At 38.9% G+C, this 20,963-nt stretch overlaps 1 protein-coding gene across 1 annotated transcript in view; it reads right to left on the reverse strand.

Moving 5' to 3' along the window:
- BIRC6 (baculoviral IAP repeat containing 6) overlaps nucleotides 1-20,963 on the reverse strand; it is a 244,499-nt gene that overhangs the window by 71,784 nt on the left and 151,752 nt on the right. The window contains 5 exon segments of the mRNA XM_007450952.1: nucleotides 314-614; nucleotides 6,135-6,331; nucleotides 7,703-7,876; nucleotides 9,115-9,282; nucleotides 10,430-10,561. Coding sequence (XP_007451014.1) covers nucleotides 314-614; nucleotides 6,135-6,331; nucleotides 7,703-7,876; nucleotides 9,115-9,282; nucleotides 10,430-10,561 — 972 coding nt within the window.

Raw genomic sequence — 20,963 nt, forward strand, 5'->3', positions numbered from 1 at the left:
CATTCCTCATTGCTATTACTGGAACACATTAGCTACTTGGTGGCAGGATCTAAATACCTGCTTCATCTTTAAATGCCTCCAACGATGCCCAGCAGTTTTGTAAGCACTCAATATATAACTTTTGAATGAATCAAGAAGTGAAAATGAAGCTTCTTTAGGATTTATTATATCTATTATTGGAACTAAGTTGCCAATAAGAAATTATCTAGTAGCTAAACTATGAAATAAATAAATGATGAATAATAGGCAATGATCTGAGTAATTTTACACAACCTACCTACATTAAATTTCATTAATAACACTAAACACTTACTTCCTTCTCCATCATCTGTCACTCCCAAAACCAAGCGAAGAAGGCACTGGGCATGTTTTCTTTCTTTTAGTAGCACTTCAGCATAGCCCGGAAGACGAAGAAATAATCCAAAAGCAGCCAAAGAATGGGCAGGTATGGGAGACATGGTCTGTACTGCTGACTTGATAGGTGGAGGTTCAGCAGCAATGGTTTCTGGTGCTTCATAAACTAATTCCCCTGATTGTTCAATAGTCACCCATTCAAACTGATCACTATCCTTTGGTTTCTCCTGAGTGGTAGATGTTACAACTGGAGCACTCACCTAAAGAAAAAACAATTTTGTTTGGCTATTTGTATGTTTCAACATCAGATTCAAATTAAAGACTTGAATTCAAATGATCTCCTTAAAATATAAGAATATAAAAATCAATAAAGGATGTATAACTGATCACTTTGGTGTATACCTGAAACTAACACAGTGTTAATCAACTATACTTCAATATAAAATAAAATTTTTTAAAAAAATCAGTAAAATGACATTTTTGGGGGGGGGGGGGGGGGGTACGCGGGCCTCTCACTGTTGTGGTCTCTCCCGTTGCGGAGCACAGGCTCCGGACGCGCAGGCTCAGCGGCCATGGCTCAAGGGCCCAGCTGCTCCGCGGCATGTGGGATCTTCCCAGACTGGGGCACGAACCCATGTCCCCTTCATCGGCAGGCGGACTCTCAACCACTGCACCACCAGGGAAGCCCAGGACATGTTTTTTAAAATGAGTTACATGATACCATGAGTATGGTGGTGTCTGCCAAGTATCTCTACTCTAAAAATTACTATTTTCTCCTTTGTACTTAGTTAAGTATCTGTAGACAGGTTCTTTCAGACTATATAAATACCCTGTTTCACATTAAACTTTGATCATTAGTGTTAGCATTTTTATGCTGCGTGAAATAATAATTATTACAGTAGTTGCCAAATGGTGATTTTCGAATTCAACCCTTCCTGCTACATTAGCTGGCACTGAACTGTACACAAAAACGTTTCCTGGGGCTTCCCTGGTGGCGCAGCGGTTGAGAATCTGCCTGCTAATGCAGGGGACACGGGTTCGAGCCCTGGTCTGGGAGGATCCCACATGCCACGGAGCAACTAGGCCCGTGAGCCACAACTACCGAGCCTGCGCGTCTGGAGCCTGTGCTCCGCAACAAGAGAGGCCGCGATAGTGAGAGGCCCACGCACCGCGATGAAGAGTGGCCCCCGCTTGCCATAACTAGAGAAAGCCCTCGCACAGAAACGAAGACCCAACACAGCAAAAATAAATAAAATTAATTAATATATATATATATTTTTTAAAAAAGTTTCCTTCTTCTCCATCTATTTATTCATTCATTTATTAATTTATATCCATACGGATTCTAATTTTACTCTATAAGTTATAGTCTGTTACTATCATTTTATCTGATGCCCAAGAAGAATCAGATTTGGTCAGTGGAACCCTCTTAAAGCAGGCTTCTGTATCTAGGCTCATCTTGTACATTCTTTGCCCCAATCCTAGAATTTTTCCAAGGGGCACTGATTTTACTGGAAACGGTATTTTAAGAAGAAGATATGGTATATAGGTATGTACACACTGCTGGAGGTAGTCTGATTCCATGCCCTATAAGCAAACAAATCTAGGAAAAAATATATAGAAACATATATATCTGTGACTACATATATAGACAAAATTTCTAGCCTGTACTCTTCCATATGCCATGGTCATGAAAAACAAAGGTTAACAGAATTGTTATAGATTAAAGGAGACTAAAGAGACAACTGAATGCAATATATGATCCTGAACTGAATCTCTGACGATTACCTCCCTCAAATCATGCAAAAGAAACTGAATTTTTTTCCTTTTGTCCTTCAGAACATTAGTGGGACAACTGGCAAAATGTGAATAAGATCTGTTCACTGACTTATTTTACTGTTAACCACAGGTAACATTTTCTTATTTCTTTGCACGTCTGGTAATTTTTCTATTATACACCGTACACTGTTGATGAGATGTTGTAGTAACTCTTAGTTCTACAATCACACTCTGCAATGTGTTCAGTTTTACTTTAGAAAATAGTTAAATTACTGATAGGTCACCTTGAGGCCTTCTGTAAATTTATTAGGAGAGTCTATTTTGGTTTTGCTCTTACTTCTCAAGTGAATCCCTAATTACCGGGATGCCATCTATACTCTTAATGTGTGACTCATTTGCAATTCCAATAGAAAAGCCAAGATTTTTACCTCTAACTTGGAAGGAATAGAACTGCAAATTGTCTCCTCCATGCTGGATAGACGCTGAAATCTCTGGACAGCTCTTTCACCCTTCTAGTTTTCCCTCAAGAATCCTATGTATCCATAATTCAGGAGCCAGCTATTGTTGTGCAGAAATTCATGTGCAGAATTCCTGGAGCTCCCCCATCTGTGGCTCCCTCCTTTTTGAATTCCTCCCCTTTTAATTTCCAGCCAGGATGGAAGAACCAAACTCCTCTGTAGCTTTTGCATGAGTTCTACCATCCTACCCCACAGAGACTGAGTATTCTCAGGAGAAAAGTCATGTAGACACTAATCTCACCCAATGTGGTTCCATTCTTTTTGTGTTTAAATCCTCTTCAATATGTGCCTACTTTTAGTTGCTCTCCAGAGCCTTTCAACATTTTTTTAAAATAGTCTGTCCAGAGTTTATATATACAGGAGAGTTAATCCTATACCTGTTATTTTGTTTTACCAATTTAACTTTTATGGAAAGAGTAGTAATGGTTGAGGGAAATGTACAAAATTTTCTTCACTGGGTATAAAATTCTAGGATGGCAGATTTTTTTCTTTTTACATTTCCAAGATGTAATTCCCTGGCTCCCAAGGTTTCTGATGAAAGATTAGTTGTCAGTGTTATTGTTACTGTTTTGAAAAGAAATGAGTTCACTGCTTTTTTGGCTGGTTTCAAGCTCTTCTGTTGTTTTTGTTTTAAGCAGTTTATCATAATGTTCTTACATATGAATATCCTGCTTGGGGTTTACAGAGCTTCTTGAATTTTGGATTGAGGTTTTATATCAGTTCTGGAAATTTTCTTCCTTTCTGTACTGTTTCTGTCCCTGTTTCAATCCACTCTTTTTCTGCAACCATAAATTCTCGTCAGAATTTTTCACTTCTAGCTACACATCCATATAGCTCTTATGTTCTTTTCATTCCTTATACATTCCAGGCTTCAGTTTGGGTGATGATTTCTTTTGACACATCTTCTCTATCACTAATTTTGTAATCTTTAGTGTTTAATCTGTAGAAAAATCCATCTAACAGTTTTCTTAATATGAAGTATTAGAAATTCCCAACCCATTCTAGAAGACGGTATTACCCTGATACCAAAACGAGACAAAAACATCCTAAGAAAGTACAGACCAAAATCTGTATTCATTTCCTATATGGTATGCTGTAACACATCACCACAAACTTACTTAAAACAACACAAATTTATTATACTAAAGATCTAGAGGTCAGAAATCCAAAAAGAGTCTTATGGAGCTAGAATCAAAGCTTTTGATCCTAAATATCAAGTGTTCCTTCTGGAGACTCTCAGGGAGTGTGGGTTCCTTGTGTTTTCCAGCTTCCAGAGGCTATTCACATTCCTTGGCTTTGGGCCGCTTCATTTGAACTTCTGCTTCCACAGTCACATCTCCTCCTTTGACTTTGCTACCACTGTCACACAACTTTCTCTATTCTTGGCTTCTGTTTAGATGGCTAAGGGGATCCATGAATAATATGACTGCTCTCTTCAAATAGCACTCTGTGTGACTGAATGCACTAGCATCTTGATTTTTCTGAGGCACCAGCAAAGGCTGAACAGCCACATCCTTGGCTTTTTCTCCAGAGCATGCTTTTCGGACAGCAAATCTCTAATTTTACCATCTTTTGCAATCTGGATAGACTGAGAATTTCTCAGATTGTCAAGTGATGGTTGCTTGTTGCTCAACAGTTCTTTCCTCTCACATTTTACTATTAGCACCAAGAAGAAAACAGGTAACTTCACACTCGGGTTGGAAATTCAACTAAATATCCAAGTTCATCACTTCCAAGTACTGCCTTCCACATTCAGGACATAAATATGCTAGGATTTCTACCAATAAAAGACAGGGATACCCTTTCCTCCAGTTTCCAATAACATGTTCCTCATTTCTTTCTAAGCTGCACCATTAGTACTTTTAACATCCATATTTCTACCAACAGTCTGCTTAAGCCAATTTAGGTATTCTCTATGATACACAGGTTCTCTCTACTGTGATTCTCACTTTCAACTGAGCCCTCACTGGCAAAGGCTTTCCATCCATAGTTCTACTAGACATCTGTTCAAGGCAATCTAGACCTCTTTTTATCATGCTCCTCAAAATTCTTCCACACTCTGACAGCTACCCAATTCTAAAGCCACTTCCACTCTTTTAGGTATATATTACAGCAGCACCCAATTTCCACTCAATATAATAAAGCATACTGAATACTGAATTAGGGAAGTCATTTTCATTGAACAACAGTAATCTTGAGAATGTTGAAGTTTTTTCCATTTCAAACTTTTGGCTGTATCATTACATTTTCTGGGAAGAAATAAAATTTTACTCATATTTTTCTGTGACAGTCATCTTATATCATGGTTATATTATCTTAAAATAAAAATATCATAAGTTCTTTGAATAGCAGGTTAAGTAATAACCATTTACTGAATAGGTATTATTGTGGATTGAACTGTATCCTCCCAAATATATGCTCAAGTCTTAACCCCCAATACCTGTGAACGTGACCTTATTTGGAAACAGGGTCTTTGCAGATGTAATCAATTAAGATATGAGGTCATAATGGCTTAGGGTGGACCCTAAATCCAATGACAGTGTTGTTATAACGAGAGGGAGATACAGAGACACACAGATACACAAAAGGAAGATGGCCATGTGAAAAGGCAGGCAGAAACTGGAGTGATGCAGCTATAGACCAATGAATGCCATTAACTGCCAGAAATAACCAGAAGCTAAGAAGAGGCAAGGAAGGATAATCCCCTAGAGCCTTCACAGTGAGCATGGCTCTGGTGACACCTTGATTTCAGACTTATAGCCTCCTGAGCTGTAAGAGAATTAAATTTCTGTTGTTTTAAGCCACCCAGTTTGTGATACTTCGTCACAGCGGCCCTAAGAAACTAATGCAGGCGCGCACACACACACACACACACACACACACACACACACACACACACACAAGTAGATAAAATTAGAGAGAATAATTCCCCTACCTCAATTAACAGAAATAAAGAGCTCGGCATTTACAACTCTCCATGTATCACACTCCCCCCTCATTAATAACAGAACATCGAAAGTACACACCTCAGTGACAGTAACATTAATGAACAGGGGAAGAGGTTAAATTAATGTTTTAAAAACTACTTAAATGCAAATGGCACTTAAAAAGGAATAAAAGTTAAGCCAAAAGACATAGTGTATTTGGGTAGAAGTATACATGACTATTTCACTCTCCCATTTCCAGTAATATCTGTAATTAATATCACACCTTAGGAAGCACAGAAACAAAAATGTTACAGTGTGATGACCATGAAATCAAAGTAAATGCTACAGTGTGATGCCCCTGGCAAATCTGCTTGGTCTTCAACATTTCTTTACCAAATTAATTCTTACAAAGCTCCATATATGAGCTTTGAAAGGTTTATATGCTACTCAAAGACTTTAAGGGAAAGGGTACTTCCAAACGTTAAGTTAAACACAAACCAGAAAACAGAAGGTCTTTCCCATGGAATGATATAATTAATTAGGAATCTTATCTTACCTGTTGAATTACTTCTGGATATAGCATGGGTAGTCTTTCTGCAATAAGAGCCAGTCCACCCATTCCTGCAAAAACTTGTAATGGTGACTGAATGGGACAGGTTTCAAGTAAAGATTCATCCAGTATCCCATCCATACATTCATCACTTGGAGTGAGAGCCTCATCATCGGGACAACTACCAAGTAAATCTCCATGATCTAGAAGAATAATCGCAAATAACAGCTAAGAGAGGATTTGCATTTACAAAGCAAATATTGTTGTCATCTCTCTACTCAACAAAAGAGCATAATTATCTTAAGTTATTCAGATACAGCTATTTTAGGCTAGATGCTACAAACACATTTAGATAACTTCTGATGTTGCTCCCTACAGTCTTACTACTCGACGTATATGGTCCATGGACTAGTAAGCATCAGTATCAGCCTGAGAGCTTCTGAAATGTAGACTCTCAGGTCCCATCCTAGACTGTGTAGGAATCTGCATTTTTATAATGTTCTAGGTGATTTACAAGAATACTGAAGTTTGAGAAGTATTGTCCTTTAGGGCAAATAAGTAAAACATCAGAGACTCCAGAAAATATTAATGTATGTGCATGTTATGCTCTAAAGTATCCAATTAGGAAAAACTGAATAATGACAAAGACTTTTCTTACTGAAAACTGAAAATTATACCATATTGGTTAACTTCAAATCACTCACAGAGGGAAACCAAAAGTTTATGTTCACACATAACCAGACCCTACGAACATTAAAACAGACAAATCATCCTGCTCAAAATCTGGGCAAAGAAAATGTACTAAAATTTATTAAAGAGTACAAAAGGCTAATAATTGAATCTTTCACCATGAGAAAGATTGACAATAAATAAGATGACACTATATCCACACTATGAAAATCATTGCTTAAATACCATTTATAATAGTGAAAAATCGGAAACAATCAGATTCCTTCAACAATTGTGAAACAGATAAATTGTTATATCCATATTAAAAATAGGCAATAAAACGCACATTTATAAATATTTAATTGAATATATAAAAATAAAAAGGTGACAAAATGTATGATCCCACTTTTGTTTAAGGTAAAAAATGTTTATGAGCACAAAATATCACTCAATATAAATTATCAGTAAATTGGAAATTCTAAATTGGGGTTCTCACTTTGATTATAAAATTATGAACAATTCACATGGCTCATGCAGAAATAATATTTTTAAAAATTAGGGAATTCCTTGGTGGTCCAGTGGTTAGGACTCCATGCTTTCACTGATGAGGGCCCAGGTTCGATCCCTGGTTGGGGAACTAAGATCCTGCAAGCCACAGAGCGTGGCCAAAGGAAAAAGAAAATTAAAGCATATGGGCCCATAAAATAAGTGATGCTACACAAGGAATTAACATTAATATCCAATGGAAATAATGGCAATTTTCTATATTTACAGATAACTCAGTCATAAAGAAAGAAAAGTATCTCAAGTTGATGTAACAAAAATGTACATTAAGTCATCAGCTATAGAAATCCCTGCCTGCTCAGATTACAGACTGCAATTTTAAAGAAATATCATACACATACCTTTCTCAGGGTGCAGTCTTTTAAAAGAATCTGTTTTTGACAGACTTGGGTCTGTGATAACTCTAGAACCCAATTTAACTGTCAGATCTATTGAACGGTAACCTTGAGGAAGTTTTCGGTCATATAGCAGAGTTAAAAGTTGGGCAAGCGTCATTTCAGCTGGCAATGGCTGGCCTAAAAATGACATAACTAAGTTAAACCTGGAATCCAAGAGGGAGACATTTACTTGACTCAATTTACTCAATTACTTAATGCTTTTACTAAGTTAAATTACAGGTAAGAGTTTGATTCTGACACTAATTTCAAAGCAATTTAAAAACTGCCCAAAGAAAGTTTACAAAACTCAAATTTACTTCTGACATATGTGAACAAAAATATCTATACAAAGTGTTAATCAGTTGCTAACCAAATCCCACCAACATCTTCTGAGAGCCATAGTGAATAGAAAAATAAGAAACATTCCCATCAATTTGGGATTGGCAAATCTTTTCCATAAAAGGCCAGATAAAAAATATTTTAAGCTATGGAGGCCATATGGTCTCTGCTGCAACCTACTAACTCTACTGTAGCATGAAAACAGCTATGGACAATACATAAATGAATGGGCATAGCTGTATTCCTAAAAAAATGTTTTTACAAGAAGCATCCAGTCCACCTGCGATAGTTTACTGACCTCTGCTTTAAATCAACAATGTAAAGCTAAGAAGTAAAATCCAGTCAAAGTTAGTTGGCAATTTGATTATAATGATATAGCACAAAAATGCAGATAAAATGGTTATCACCTTGACCAACGGAAAGTATACTGGTCAAAGAATACGTTTAGGTAGAGAGGAAGCTTAACTATCAGGGCTACATCTAAGAATTCCACAGCTAGAACTAATTCTTTAAAATTAGCCTCACTGCATCCTATATAACTTGTTATGAACACACAAAAACATTAATTTTACTGATCATTTTATGGCACATTCATAACAAAATTTAGGAAGCAAGTAAAGTGTAAAAATGCAACATTAGGGCTTCCCTGGTGGCACAGTTGGTGAGAGTCCGCCTGCCGATGCAGGGGACATGGGTTCGTGCCCCGGTCCGGGAAGATCCCACATGCCATGGAGCGGCTGGGCCCGTGAGCCATGGCCGCTGCGCCTGCACATCTGGAGCCTGTGCTCTGCAACGGGAGAGGCCACAACAGTGAGAGGCCCGCGTACCGCAAAAAAAAAAAAAAAAAAATGCAACATTATAGTGTTAAAAAGGGTACGAAATAGGTTACTCCCTTTTTGTTCTCACTTCTTTTAGAGGGAACTATATGGACAAAGTCTCACTAAATTATCTCATCAATAGCACTTGATTACACATCTGATTGGTACACTTGTGAGATTACTAAAATTTCTTATATGTTTTATCAATGTGAACACTACCAGCTAAGAGTTTGTGGAACAGGTGAAACACAGGGACAGTAATTATTTTGTTGGCAGCCTCTGCTCCTGAGGAAGCACTTCCTGTTTTATCGGGCATTGTCCTCCCTCTCCTGGATGGTGGGCGAGGTGGTGTAGATGACACAGCACGTTTAGATTGGGATTTCAGCCCTAAAAGAAAAAAAATCACCAAGATTTTATATAGCCAACACACTCATGAAGTAAAAGTGTATTTCTACAATATATTACTAAAGCACCACATTCCTAATGCCAAAAGATAGAAATATTTCTTCTCATTAAATATCTATTCTCTTGATTCTACCTGATTCTACCTATCATTTATTATTCTACCTGTCATTTATTATACTCCATGAATAACTGGCTGCATGTGTAACTATTTTCCAAGAAAGTATAAATTAACTCCTATATTCTCTGAGATACATATAGATGACCATCCATTTACTAGAATGTAATTCTGTGCAAATATGTACAGAAAATCTTGTGTTCTTAATTTTTCTCTGAGATAGGATGGATTAAACCAATATATAGGTCTGCTATTTGAGGAGTAAGGTAATCTAAGCTGAGCCTTCTCTTCTGAACTAAGAATTTTGTTAAAGAAAATATCCTCCAAAATTATCACTTATCATGGCCATTTTTTCTTCTTCCTGCATCTAACAGTAAAAACTCACTTTTCAGCCAATTTTCTTTTGATGATTTTTATTTTCTAATTTTATGTAATAAGCACAATATCGTAAGTAAAACTAGTGAATACTTTTTCACTTTTTTTAAAAAAGGAGGTTACAGGGACTTCCCTGGTGGTCCAGTGGTTGAGAATCCTCTTTCCAATGCAGGGGATGCAGGTTCAATCCCTGGTCGGGGAAGTAAGATCCCACATGCCACGGGGCAACTAAGCCTGCGTGCCACAACTAGAGAGAAGCCCACGCATCACAGCTAAGACCCGATGCAGCAATCAATCAATCAATAAATAGGAGGTTACAGAAAAATTCCTTAACACTTAGTGAACTTTTAAGAGTATAATTCCCAGTACGCTGTCAAGCTGAAACAAAATATCTATTTACACATGCTGAGTATCTGATTAAAATATATTAAGCTCAAAATAAGTTTAATAATTCCAGTGCCAAAAAGTAATGGATTTCTGGTGCAATAATTGTGTATTTAATATTAAGACATCATTACGCCAGCTTTTTGCATTAATACTTTTTATTACATGAAGTTCCTGTAAATATAAATTGTTACATTTTACAGAAACCCAAACAAAATGAAGATCATAAAAAAAAAGGAAAGCAAGCAAGCATACCTGAAGCAACAACAACACTGTAATTGTCCTGAAATCCATTTTCTGCCTTAACTTTTTCCTTCTCTTCATGGTTTTTCTTTTCTTTGTCATCTTTTTGTTCATTAATTAGTTTAGCAGTGATACTTGGTGTATCTGTAAGAAATTTTTATGTAAAATACATTGCTTTTCAAAATTGTTAAGAAGGGAAGCAATAAATATCTTGGGGACGTTTACACAAGATTATTATTATCACTAATACAAAGGCAATGTAAATGGTCTGGAAGGAATGTTGTTAAGGAAAATCTGACATTCAATTCTCGTTATGGGACTCATCACTCTCCTTAGGCCAGGATACTTAAATTCCAATCTCTAGAAAATATTATGTATTACAATAGTACTACCTCTAGAGGCAGTTTTGAAAACCATTATCAAGAGCATTTGCTTTATTGTAGGCATAGTTCAATCTGTTTGCCACGTAACATCAATTTCAGGCCTCACAACATGCAAACCAAGGAAGAATATTATTTTCAAAATAGGGAAAACAGTCTTATTAGCAAGGTTACTCATACAACCTGTAAAGGGCAATATGGAATTCAAGCTCAGGACTCCTCCTAATGCATTACATCAGACTTCTATTTTTTTCTACAAATGGGAGTATAAAGGAACAAATTTAAGTAACAGAGGTTTCCGGTTTTGTTGTTTTTATTTGGTTAGGAATCTTAGATAAAGTGATATATTTTACAAGTACTTTAAGAATGAATACTAAAGACTTTCATAGATAGTTACTACTCTGAAATCATATTTTCTTTCATGCTTTTGAATGTGGCATACTATTATAAATCATGAAATAAATGATGACAATACAGTGATCTTATTTAACCATTAAGAAGCTCAAAAAGCTGGATGAACTGTTCTGACATTAAGAATGTTTTTCACTAAGTGGATGTGACTGATACAGGTTCTCTTTATACTTTTCTAACTTAACACAGTTATGATCCAGTGCTTTATTATAACGTTAAGGTGAAATGATCAAGTGATAAAACAGCATCTTTTGTATTATTTCCTATTTTGTAGCTTTCTTTGAATATCTGAAAATATCTCTGTGATCTCAATTTCTAGAACCTCTTCCAAACTACAGATTGCCTTTAGACCATTTCTATTTTTGTGAAATAAAAAAAGAAAATTAAACACTGTTAATACAGCAGCTCCCCCTTATCCATGGTTTCATTTTCTGCGGTTTCAGTTACTTGCAGTCTGAGGATATTAAATGAAAAATTCCAGAAATAAATAACTCATAGGTTTTAAATTGCTTGCTGTTCTGACTATAATGACGAAATCTCACTGGATCCATCCCACTCGGAATTCCCAACCATGTCATCGTCTGCTCTGACATTCAGTCATGGATGTCAGTCGTCATGGCTGGATAACCCAGGATCACCCAAAGCAGATGATCCCTCTTCTGTTCCTCCTTTGGATGTATTGTTAGAAGGTCAAAAGTAACCTAAGCCTATGTTTCCAATGCCTATGTCATTCACCTCACTTCATCTCATCACATAGGCATTTTATCATCTCTCATCATCACAAGAAGTAGGGTGAGACAGTATACAGTAAGATTATTTTGAAAGAGAGAGACCACATTCACCTGACTTTTATTACAGTATATTAGGTAATTGTTCTATTTTATTATTAGTTATTCTTGTTGATCTCTTACTGTGGGCACAGTAAGAGATTAACATATATATCATATTTATCATAGATATGTATGGATGAGAAAACCATAGTATATACAGGGTTCGCTACTGTCTGTGGTTTCAAGCGTCAACTGGGGGTCCTGGAATGTATCCCCTGCAGATAAAGGGGGACTACTGTAATAAATACATAATGCAACAATACATTTTACTTTCTCAGAAAAACAAGCAAGTAACCCCAAATGGCAAAAAGAGTTACACAAGTCAGAGGGAAATATTTAAGTAATAAAAAATTCACACAAGCATAGTTCATTAGGTGATAAGAATTTATATTCTTTATTTTTATATTACTTTGTTATCTAAGACTCCTAACTAAATAAAAATAACAAAACAAGAATATACATAGTGTTATCTCAATAAATGCCATTCAAACACTAAAAGGCATCACTGAGAAAGATTTTGCTCAATTTACTGCTTAAATTTGTTCCGGTTTGGATTTCCACCTGTGGCCAAAATGAAATAACAAAGATCATATTACTGTCCTACCTGAAATAACTAAAAATTAGGAAAATATAAGAAATAAAGTTTTCAGATACTGGGCATCAGGCAGGACAGGCAGGACTGGGCATCAGGCAGGACAGTGATTCCTGGGTGAGTGTAAACAAATGAAGTAAGCACTAGGATTGCACCAGCTTATTTCCTGCAATTTCCCAGACCACAGCTCAGCACAACCCAGGCATCACTCAAGGTGAGGATACAGAGATGGGAGTCCAGGAAGACAAAGGCAGGTTTGGCTGCACTTCACAGGGCACAGTGCCAAAGAGAAGAGATCTGCACAGAGAGTGAGCCCCAGTGATATATAGAGGGTCTCCTCTAACCTGTAATGCATACTGACAAGCATTACATACAAGGAAACCACCTAAAGAGCAAGGAAAATACTTTAAAAAAGTAGCAAGGGGGGACTCCCCTGGTGGTCCAGTGGTAAAGAAACCACCTTGTGGGCTTCCCTGGTGGCACAGTGGTTAAGAATCCGCCTGCCAATGCGGGAGACACGGGTTCGAGTCCTGGTCTGGGAGGATCCCAAATGCTGCGGAACAACTGAGCCCATGCACCACAACTGCTGAGGCTGCGCTCTGGAGCCCGCAAGCCACAACTACTGAAGCCCACGTGCCTAGAGCCCGTGCTCCGCAACACGAGAAGGCACCGCAATGAGAAGCCCGCGCACTGCAACGAGGAGTGGCCCCCGCTTACCGTAACTAGAGAAAGCCCGTGTGCAGCAGCGAATGCCCAACACAGCCAAATATAAAAAATAAATTAAAAAAAAAAAAACTCACGTCTGTAAACGCCGGTTCAATCCCTAGTCGGGGAGCTAAGATCTCACATGCCGCGGGGCAACTAAGCCCGTGTGCCACAACTACTGAGCTCGCGCGCCACAAAGTCCACGCGCCCTGAAGTCCGCAAGCCACAACTAGAGAGAAAACCCGCACAGCACAACTAGAGAGAAGCCCGCACATCGCAACGAAGAGCCCGTGTGCCGCAAAGAAAGATCCTGCATGCCGCAACTAAGACCCAACACAGCCAAAAAATAAATAAATAAATAAATAAAATAAATCAATATTAAAAACAAAAAAGTAGCAAGGGGATGAATCCCAGGTTCTAAAATAAGGGCTGGAATACTTAGTATTCCCAATGCCTAGTGAATTTCTAACAAAATTTTCAGAAGAGTAAAACCTCAGCAGTGGGGCCAAATTAACCCCAGACCTCTGTTTTTAAATGTGGTACTGTGCTTCTATTCCAATACAGTACCTCCTTAAAAGTAAGTCCATTAAAATTAAAACACTAGTTCCTTAGTCTCACCAGACACATTCTATATGCTTAAAAGCTACTGCATTGGATAGTATAGGGTTATAATATATTTCAATCATCACAGTAAGTTCTGCTCTAAATTAACAGCTGCTCTGGTCCCACCTAACAAAGCTTATTAAAAGCTGGTCCTAAAAGTAATATTCTGTTTTTAAGTAATATAATTACATCTCAGAAAAAAAGAAAAAATATTTATTAGAATAAAACAATATCCACCACCCAGAAAAGTAAAAATCACATTGTCTGGCATCCAACGAAATTTTCTAGGCAAATTAAAAGGCAGGGGCTTCCCTGGTGGCGGAGTGGTTGAGAGTCCGCCTGCCAATGCAGGGGATGCGGGTTCGTGCCCTGGTACGGGAGGATCCCACATGCCGTGGAGCGGCTGGGCCCGGGAGCCATGGCCGCTGAGCCTGCGTGTCCGGGGCCTGTGCTCCGCGACGGGAGAGGCCACAACAGTGAGAGGCCCACGTACCGCAAAAAAAAAAAAAAAAAAGGCAGTAACACACAATCCACAATGAAAAAGATCAACATAAACAGATCAATATATTCAAGACACTAGGGACTTCCCTGGCAGTCCACTTGTTACGGCTCCGTGCTTCCACTCCACAGGGCGCGGGTTCAATCCCTGGTTGGGGAACTAAGATCCCGCGTACCGAGCGGTGCGGCCAAAACAAACAAACAAACAAACAAAAAATCAAGACACTAGAAGAAAGTTTGAACACTTTAAATAAAGAGAAGGACATATATAGAAAAGAACCACATATAACTTCTAGCAGATTAGATACTGAAATCAATTTGAAGATAGAGCAACATAAATTATCAAAAATTTTAGAGCGGACGAGGGGAAGATGGCGGAAGAGTAAGACGCAGAGATCACCTTCCTTCCACAGATATACCAGAAATACATCTACACGTGGAACAACAACTAAAGAACACCTACTGAACGCTGGCAGAAGACCTCAGACCTCCCAAAAGAAACGCCCCACGTACCTGAGGAGGGCAAAAGAAAAATGAATAAACAGAGACAAAAGGATAGGGACGGGTCCTGCACCAGCGGGAGGGAGCTGTGAAGGAGGAAAAGTGTCCACACACTAAGAAGCCCCTTCGCGGGCGAAGACCACGGGTGGAGGAGGGGGGGAGCTTCGGCGCCGCGGAGGAGAGCGCAGCCACTGGGGTGCGGAGGGCAAAGCGGAGAGATTCCCGCACAGCGGCACTCACCAGCCCGAGAGGCTTGTCTGCTCACCCGCCGGAGCGGGCGGGGCTTCGGTCGGAGCTCACGGAGAGGACTGGGGTTGGCAGCGTGAACACAGCCTGCAGGGGGTTAGTGCGCCACTCCCTCCCACTCCGGGAGGGAGTCCGGGGAAAAGTCTGGACCTGCTGAAGAGGCAAGAGACTTTTTCTTCCCTCTTTGTTTCCTGGTGCGCCAAGGAGAGGGGATTAAGAGCGCTGCTTAAAGGAGCTCCAGAGACGGACCTGAGCCGCGGCTAAAAGCACGGACCCCAGAGACGGGCTTGAGACGCTAAGGCTGTTGCTGCCGCCACCAAGAAGCCTGTGTGCGAGCACAGGTCACTATCCACACCTCCCTTTTGGAGAGCCTGTGCAGCCCGCCACTGCCAGGGTCCCGGGATTCTGGTACAACTTCCCCGGGAGAACGCACAGCACGCCTCAGCCTGGTGCAACGTCATGCCGGCCTCTGCCGCCGCAGGCTCGCACGGCACTCCGTACCCCTCCCTCCCCCTGGCCTGAGTGAGCCAGAGCCCCCGAATCAGCGGCTCCATTAACCCCGTCCTGTCTGAGCGAAGAACAGACGCCCTCCGGTGACCTCCACGCAGAGGTGGGGCCAAATCCAAAGCTGAGCCCCTGTGAGCTGTGAGAACAAAGAAGAGAAAGGGAAATCTCTACCAGCAGCCTCAGAAGCAGCAGATTAAAGCTCCACAATCAACCTCATGCACCCTACATCTGTGGAACACATGAATAGACAACAAATCATCCCAAATTGAGGAGGTGGACTTTGAGAGCAAGATTTATTATTTTTTCCCCTTTTCCTCTTTTTGTGAGTGTGTATGTGTATGCTTCTGTGTGAGATTTTGTCTGTATAGCTTTGCTTCCACCATTTGTCCTAGGGTTCTATCTGTGCGTTTTTTTTTTCTTTTGAAAAAATTATTTTTTCTTAATAATTATTCTATTTTAATAACTTTATTTTATCTTACTTTATATTTTATTTTATCTTTTCATTCCTTCCTTCCCTCCCCCTTCCTTCCTTCCTTCCTTTCTTTAGTTCTTTCTCTCCCTTTTATTCTCAGCCATGTGGATGAAAGGCTCCTGGTGCTGCAGCCAGGAGTCAGTGCTGTGCCTCTGAGGTGGGAGAGCCAACTTCAGGACACTGGTCCACAAGAGACCTCCCAGCTCCAAATAATATCAAACAGCGAAAATCTCCCAGAGATCTCCATCTCAACACCAGCACCCAGCTTCACTCAACGACAAGCAAGCTTACAGTGCTGGACACCCTATGCCAAACAACTAAAAAGACAGGAACACAACCCCACCCATTAACAGAGAGGCTGCCTAAAATCATAGTAAGTCCACATACACCCCCATACACACCACCAGACGTGGACCTGCCCACCAGAAAGACAAGATCCAGACTCATCCACCAGAACACAGGAACTAGTCCCCTCCACCAGGAAGCCTACACAACCTACTGACCCAACCTCTGACGACAGACACCAAAAACAATGGGAACCACAAACCTACAGCCTGCAAAAAGGAGACCCCAAACACAGTAAGATAAGCAAAATGAGAAGACAGAAAAATACACAGCAGATGAAGGAGCAAGATAAAAACCCACCAGACCTAACAAATGAAGAGGAAATAGGCAGTCTACCTGAAAAAGAATTCAGAATAATGATAGTAAAGATGACTTGAAATCTTGGAAACAGAATAGAGAAAATGCAAGAAACATTTAACAAGGACCTAGAAGAACTAAAGAAACAAGCAACGATGAACAACACAATAAACGAAATTAAAAATACTCTATATGGGATCAATAGCAGAATAACTGAGGCAGAAGAACGGATAAGTGACCTGGAAGATAAAATAGTGGAAATAATTACTGCAGAGCAGAATAAAGAAAAAAGAAAAAAAAGAACTGAGGAAAGTCTCAGAGACCTCTGGGACAACATTAAACACACCAATATTCGAATTATAGGGGTTCCAGAAGAAGAAGAGAAAAAAGAAAGGGACGGAGAAAATATCTGAAGACATTATAGTTGAAAACTCCCCTAATATGGGAAAGGAAATAGTTAATTAAGTCCAAGAAGCAAAGAGAGTCCCATACAGGATAAATCCAAGGAGAAATATAACAAGACATATTAATCAAACTGTCAAAAATTAAATACAAAAAAAACATATTAAAAGCAGCAAGGGAATCCCCATAAGGTTAACAGCTGATCTTTCAGCAGAAACTCTGCAAGCCAGAAGAGACTGGCAGGACATATTTAAAGTGATGAAGGAGAAAAACCTGCAACCAAGATTACTCTACCCAGCAAGGATCTCATTCAGATTTGATGGAGAAATTAAAACCTTTTCAGACAAGCAAAAGCTGAGAGAGTTCAGCACCACCAAACCAGCTTTACAACAAATCCTAAAGGGACTTCTCTAGGCAAGAAACACAGGAGAAGGAAAAGACCTACAATAACGAACCCAAAACAATTAAGAAAATGGGAATAGGAACATACATATCGATAATTACCTTAAATGTAAATGAGTAAATGCTCCCACCAAAAGACACAGATTGGCTGAATGGATACAAAAACAAGACCCATATGTATGCTGTCTACAAGAGACCCACTTTCGACCTAGAGACACACACAAACTGAAAGTAAGGGAACGGAAAAAGATATTCTAAGCAAATGGAAACCAAAAGAAAGCTGGAGTAGCAATACTCATAACAGACAAAATAGACTTTAAAATAAAGACTATCAGAAGAGACAAAGAAGGACACTACATGATGATCAAGGGATCGATCCAAGAAGAAGTTATAACAATTGTAAATATTTATGCCCCCAACATAGGAGCACCTCAATACATAAGGCAAATACTAACAGCCATAAAACGGGAAATCGACAGTAACATTCATGGTAGGGGACTTTAACACCCCATTTTCACCAATGGACAGATTATCCAAAATGAAAATAAATAACGAAACACAAGCTTTAAATGATACATTAAACAAAATGGACTTAATTGATATTTATACGACATTCCATCCAAAAACAACAGAATACACATTTTTCTCAAGTGCTCATGGAACATTCTCCTGGATAGATCATATCTTGGGTTACAAATCAAGCCTTGGTAAAATTAAGAAAATTGAAATTGTATCAAGTATCTTTTCCGACCACAACACTAGGAGACTAGATATCAATTACAGGAAAAGATCTGTAAAAAATACAAACACATGGAGGCTAAACAATACACTACTTAATAACGAACTGATCACTGAAGAAATCAAAGAGGAAATTAAAAAATACCTAGAAACAAATGACAACGGAGACATGACGACCCAAAACCTATGGGATTCAGCAAAAGCAGTTCTAAGAGGGAAGTTTATAGCGATACAATCCTACCTTACGAAACAGGAAACATCTCGAATAAACAACCTAACCTTGCACCTAAAGCAATTAGAGAAAGAAGAACAAAAAACCCCCAAAGTTAGCAGAAGGAAAGAAATCATAAAAATCAGATCAGAAATAAATGAAAAAGAAATGAAGGAAACAATAGCAAAGATCAATAAAACTAAAAGCTGGTTCTTTGAGAAGATTAACAAAATTGATAAACCATTAGCCAGACTCATCAAGAAAATAAGGGAGAAGACTCAAATCAATAGAATCAGAAATGAAAAAGGAGAAGTAACAACTGACACTGCAGAAATACAAAAAATCATGAGGGATTACTACAAGCAACTCTATGCCAATAAAATGGACAATCTGGAAGAAATGGACAAATTCTTAGAAATGCACAAACTGCCAAGACAAAATAGAAAATATCAACAGACCAATCACAAGCACTGAAATTGAAACTGTGATTTAAAATCTTCCAACCAACAAAAGCCCAGGACCAGATGGCTTCACAGGCGAATTCTATCAAACACGTAGAGAAAATCTAACACCTATCCTTCTCAAGCTCTTTCAAAATAGAGCAGAGGGAGGAACACTCCCAAACTCATTCTACGAGGCCACCATCACCCTGGTATCACCCTGATACCGAAACCAGACAAGGATGTCACAAAGAAAGAAAACTACAGGCCAATATCAAGATGCAAAAATCCTCAACAAAATACTAGCAAACAGAATCCAACAGCACATTAAAAGGATCATACACCATGATCAAGTGGGGTTTATTCCAGGAATGCAAGGATTCTTCAATATACGCAAATCTATCAATGTGATTAACCATATTAACAAATTGAAGGAGAAAAACCATATGATCATCTCAATAGATGCAGAGAAAGCTTTGTGAAAATGACTCTACTACCCAAGGCAATCTACAGATTCAATGTAATCCCTATCAAACTACCACTGGCATTTTTCACAGAACTAGAACAAAAAATTTCACAATTTGTATGGAAACACAAAAGACCCCAAATAGCCAAAGCAATCTTGAGAACAAAAAATGGAGCTGGAGGAATCAGGCTGCCTGACTTCAGACTATACTACAAAGCTACAGTAATCAAGACAGTATGGTACTGGCACAAAAACAGAAAGATAGATCAATGGAATAGGATAGAAAGCCCAGAGATAAACCCATGCACATATGGTCACCTTATCTTTGATAAAGGTGGCAGGAATGTACAGTGGAGAAAGGACAGCCTCTTCAATAAGTGGTGCTGGGAAAACTGGACAGGTACATGTAAAAGTATGAGATTAGATCACTCCCTAACACCATACACAAAAATAAGCTCAAAATGGATTAAAGACCTAAATGTAAGGCCAGAAACTATCAAACTCTTAGAGGAAAACATAGGCAGAACACTCTATGACATAAATCACAGCAAGATCCTTCTTGACCCATCTCCTAGAGTAATGGAGATAAAAACAAAAATAAACAAATGGGACCTAATGATGAAACGTCAAAGCTTTTGCACAGCAAAGGAAACCATAAACACGACGAAAAGACAACCCTCAGAATGGGAGAAAATATTTGCAAATGAAGCAACTGACAAAGGATTCACCTCCAAAATTTATAAGCAGCTCACGCAGCTCAACAGAAAAACAAACAACCCAATCCAAATATGGGCAGAAGACCTAAACAGACATTTCTCCAAAGAAGATATACAGATTGCCAACAGACACATGAAAGAATACTCAACATCATTAATCATTAGAGAAATGCAAATCAAAACTACAATGAGATATCATCTCACACCAGTCAGAATGGCCATCATCAAAAAATCTAGAAACAGTAAATGCTGGAGAGGGTGTGGAGAAAAGGGAACACTCTTGCACTGCTGGTGGGAATGTGAATTGGTAGAGCCACTATGGAGAACAGTATGGAGGTTCCTTAAAAAATTATAAATAGAAATACCATATGATCCAGCAATCCCACTACTGGGCATATACCCTGAGAAAAGCATAATTCAAAAAGAGTCATGCACCAAAATGTTCATTGCAGCTCTATTTACAATATCAGGACATGGAAGCAACCTAAGCGTCCATCAACAGGTGAATGGATAAAGAAGATGTGGCACATATATACAAGGAATATTACTCAGCCATAAAAAGAAACAAAATTGAGTTTTTTGTAGTGAGGTGGATGGACCTAGAGTCTGTCATACAGAGTGATGTAAGTCAGAGAGATAAAGACAGATACTGTATGCTAACACATATATATGGAATCTAAGAAAAAAAAATGTCATGAAGAACCTAGGGGTAAGATGGGAAGAAAGACACAGACCTACTAGAGAATGGACTTGAGGATATGGGGAGGGGGAAGGGTGAGGTGTG

Source organism: Lipotes vexillifer, unplaced genomic scaffold (genome assembly GCF_000442215.2).
Source record: "Lipotes vexillifer unplaced genomic scaffold, Lipotes_vexillifer_v1.1 scaffold776, whole genome shotgun sequence".
Lineage (NCBI taxonomy): Eukaryota > Metazoa > Chordata > Mammalia > Artiodactyla > Lipotidae > Lipotes > Lipotes vexillifer.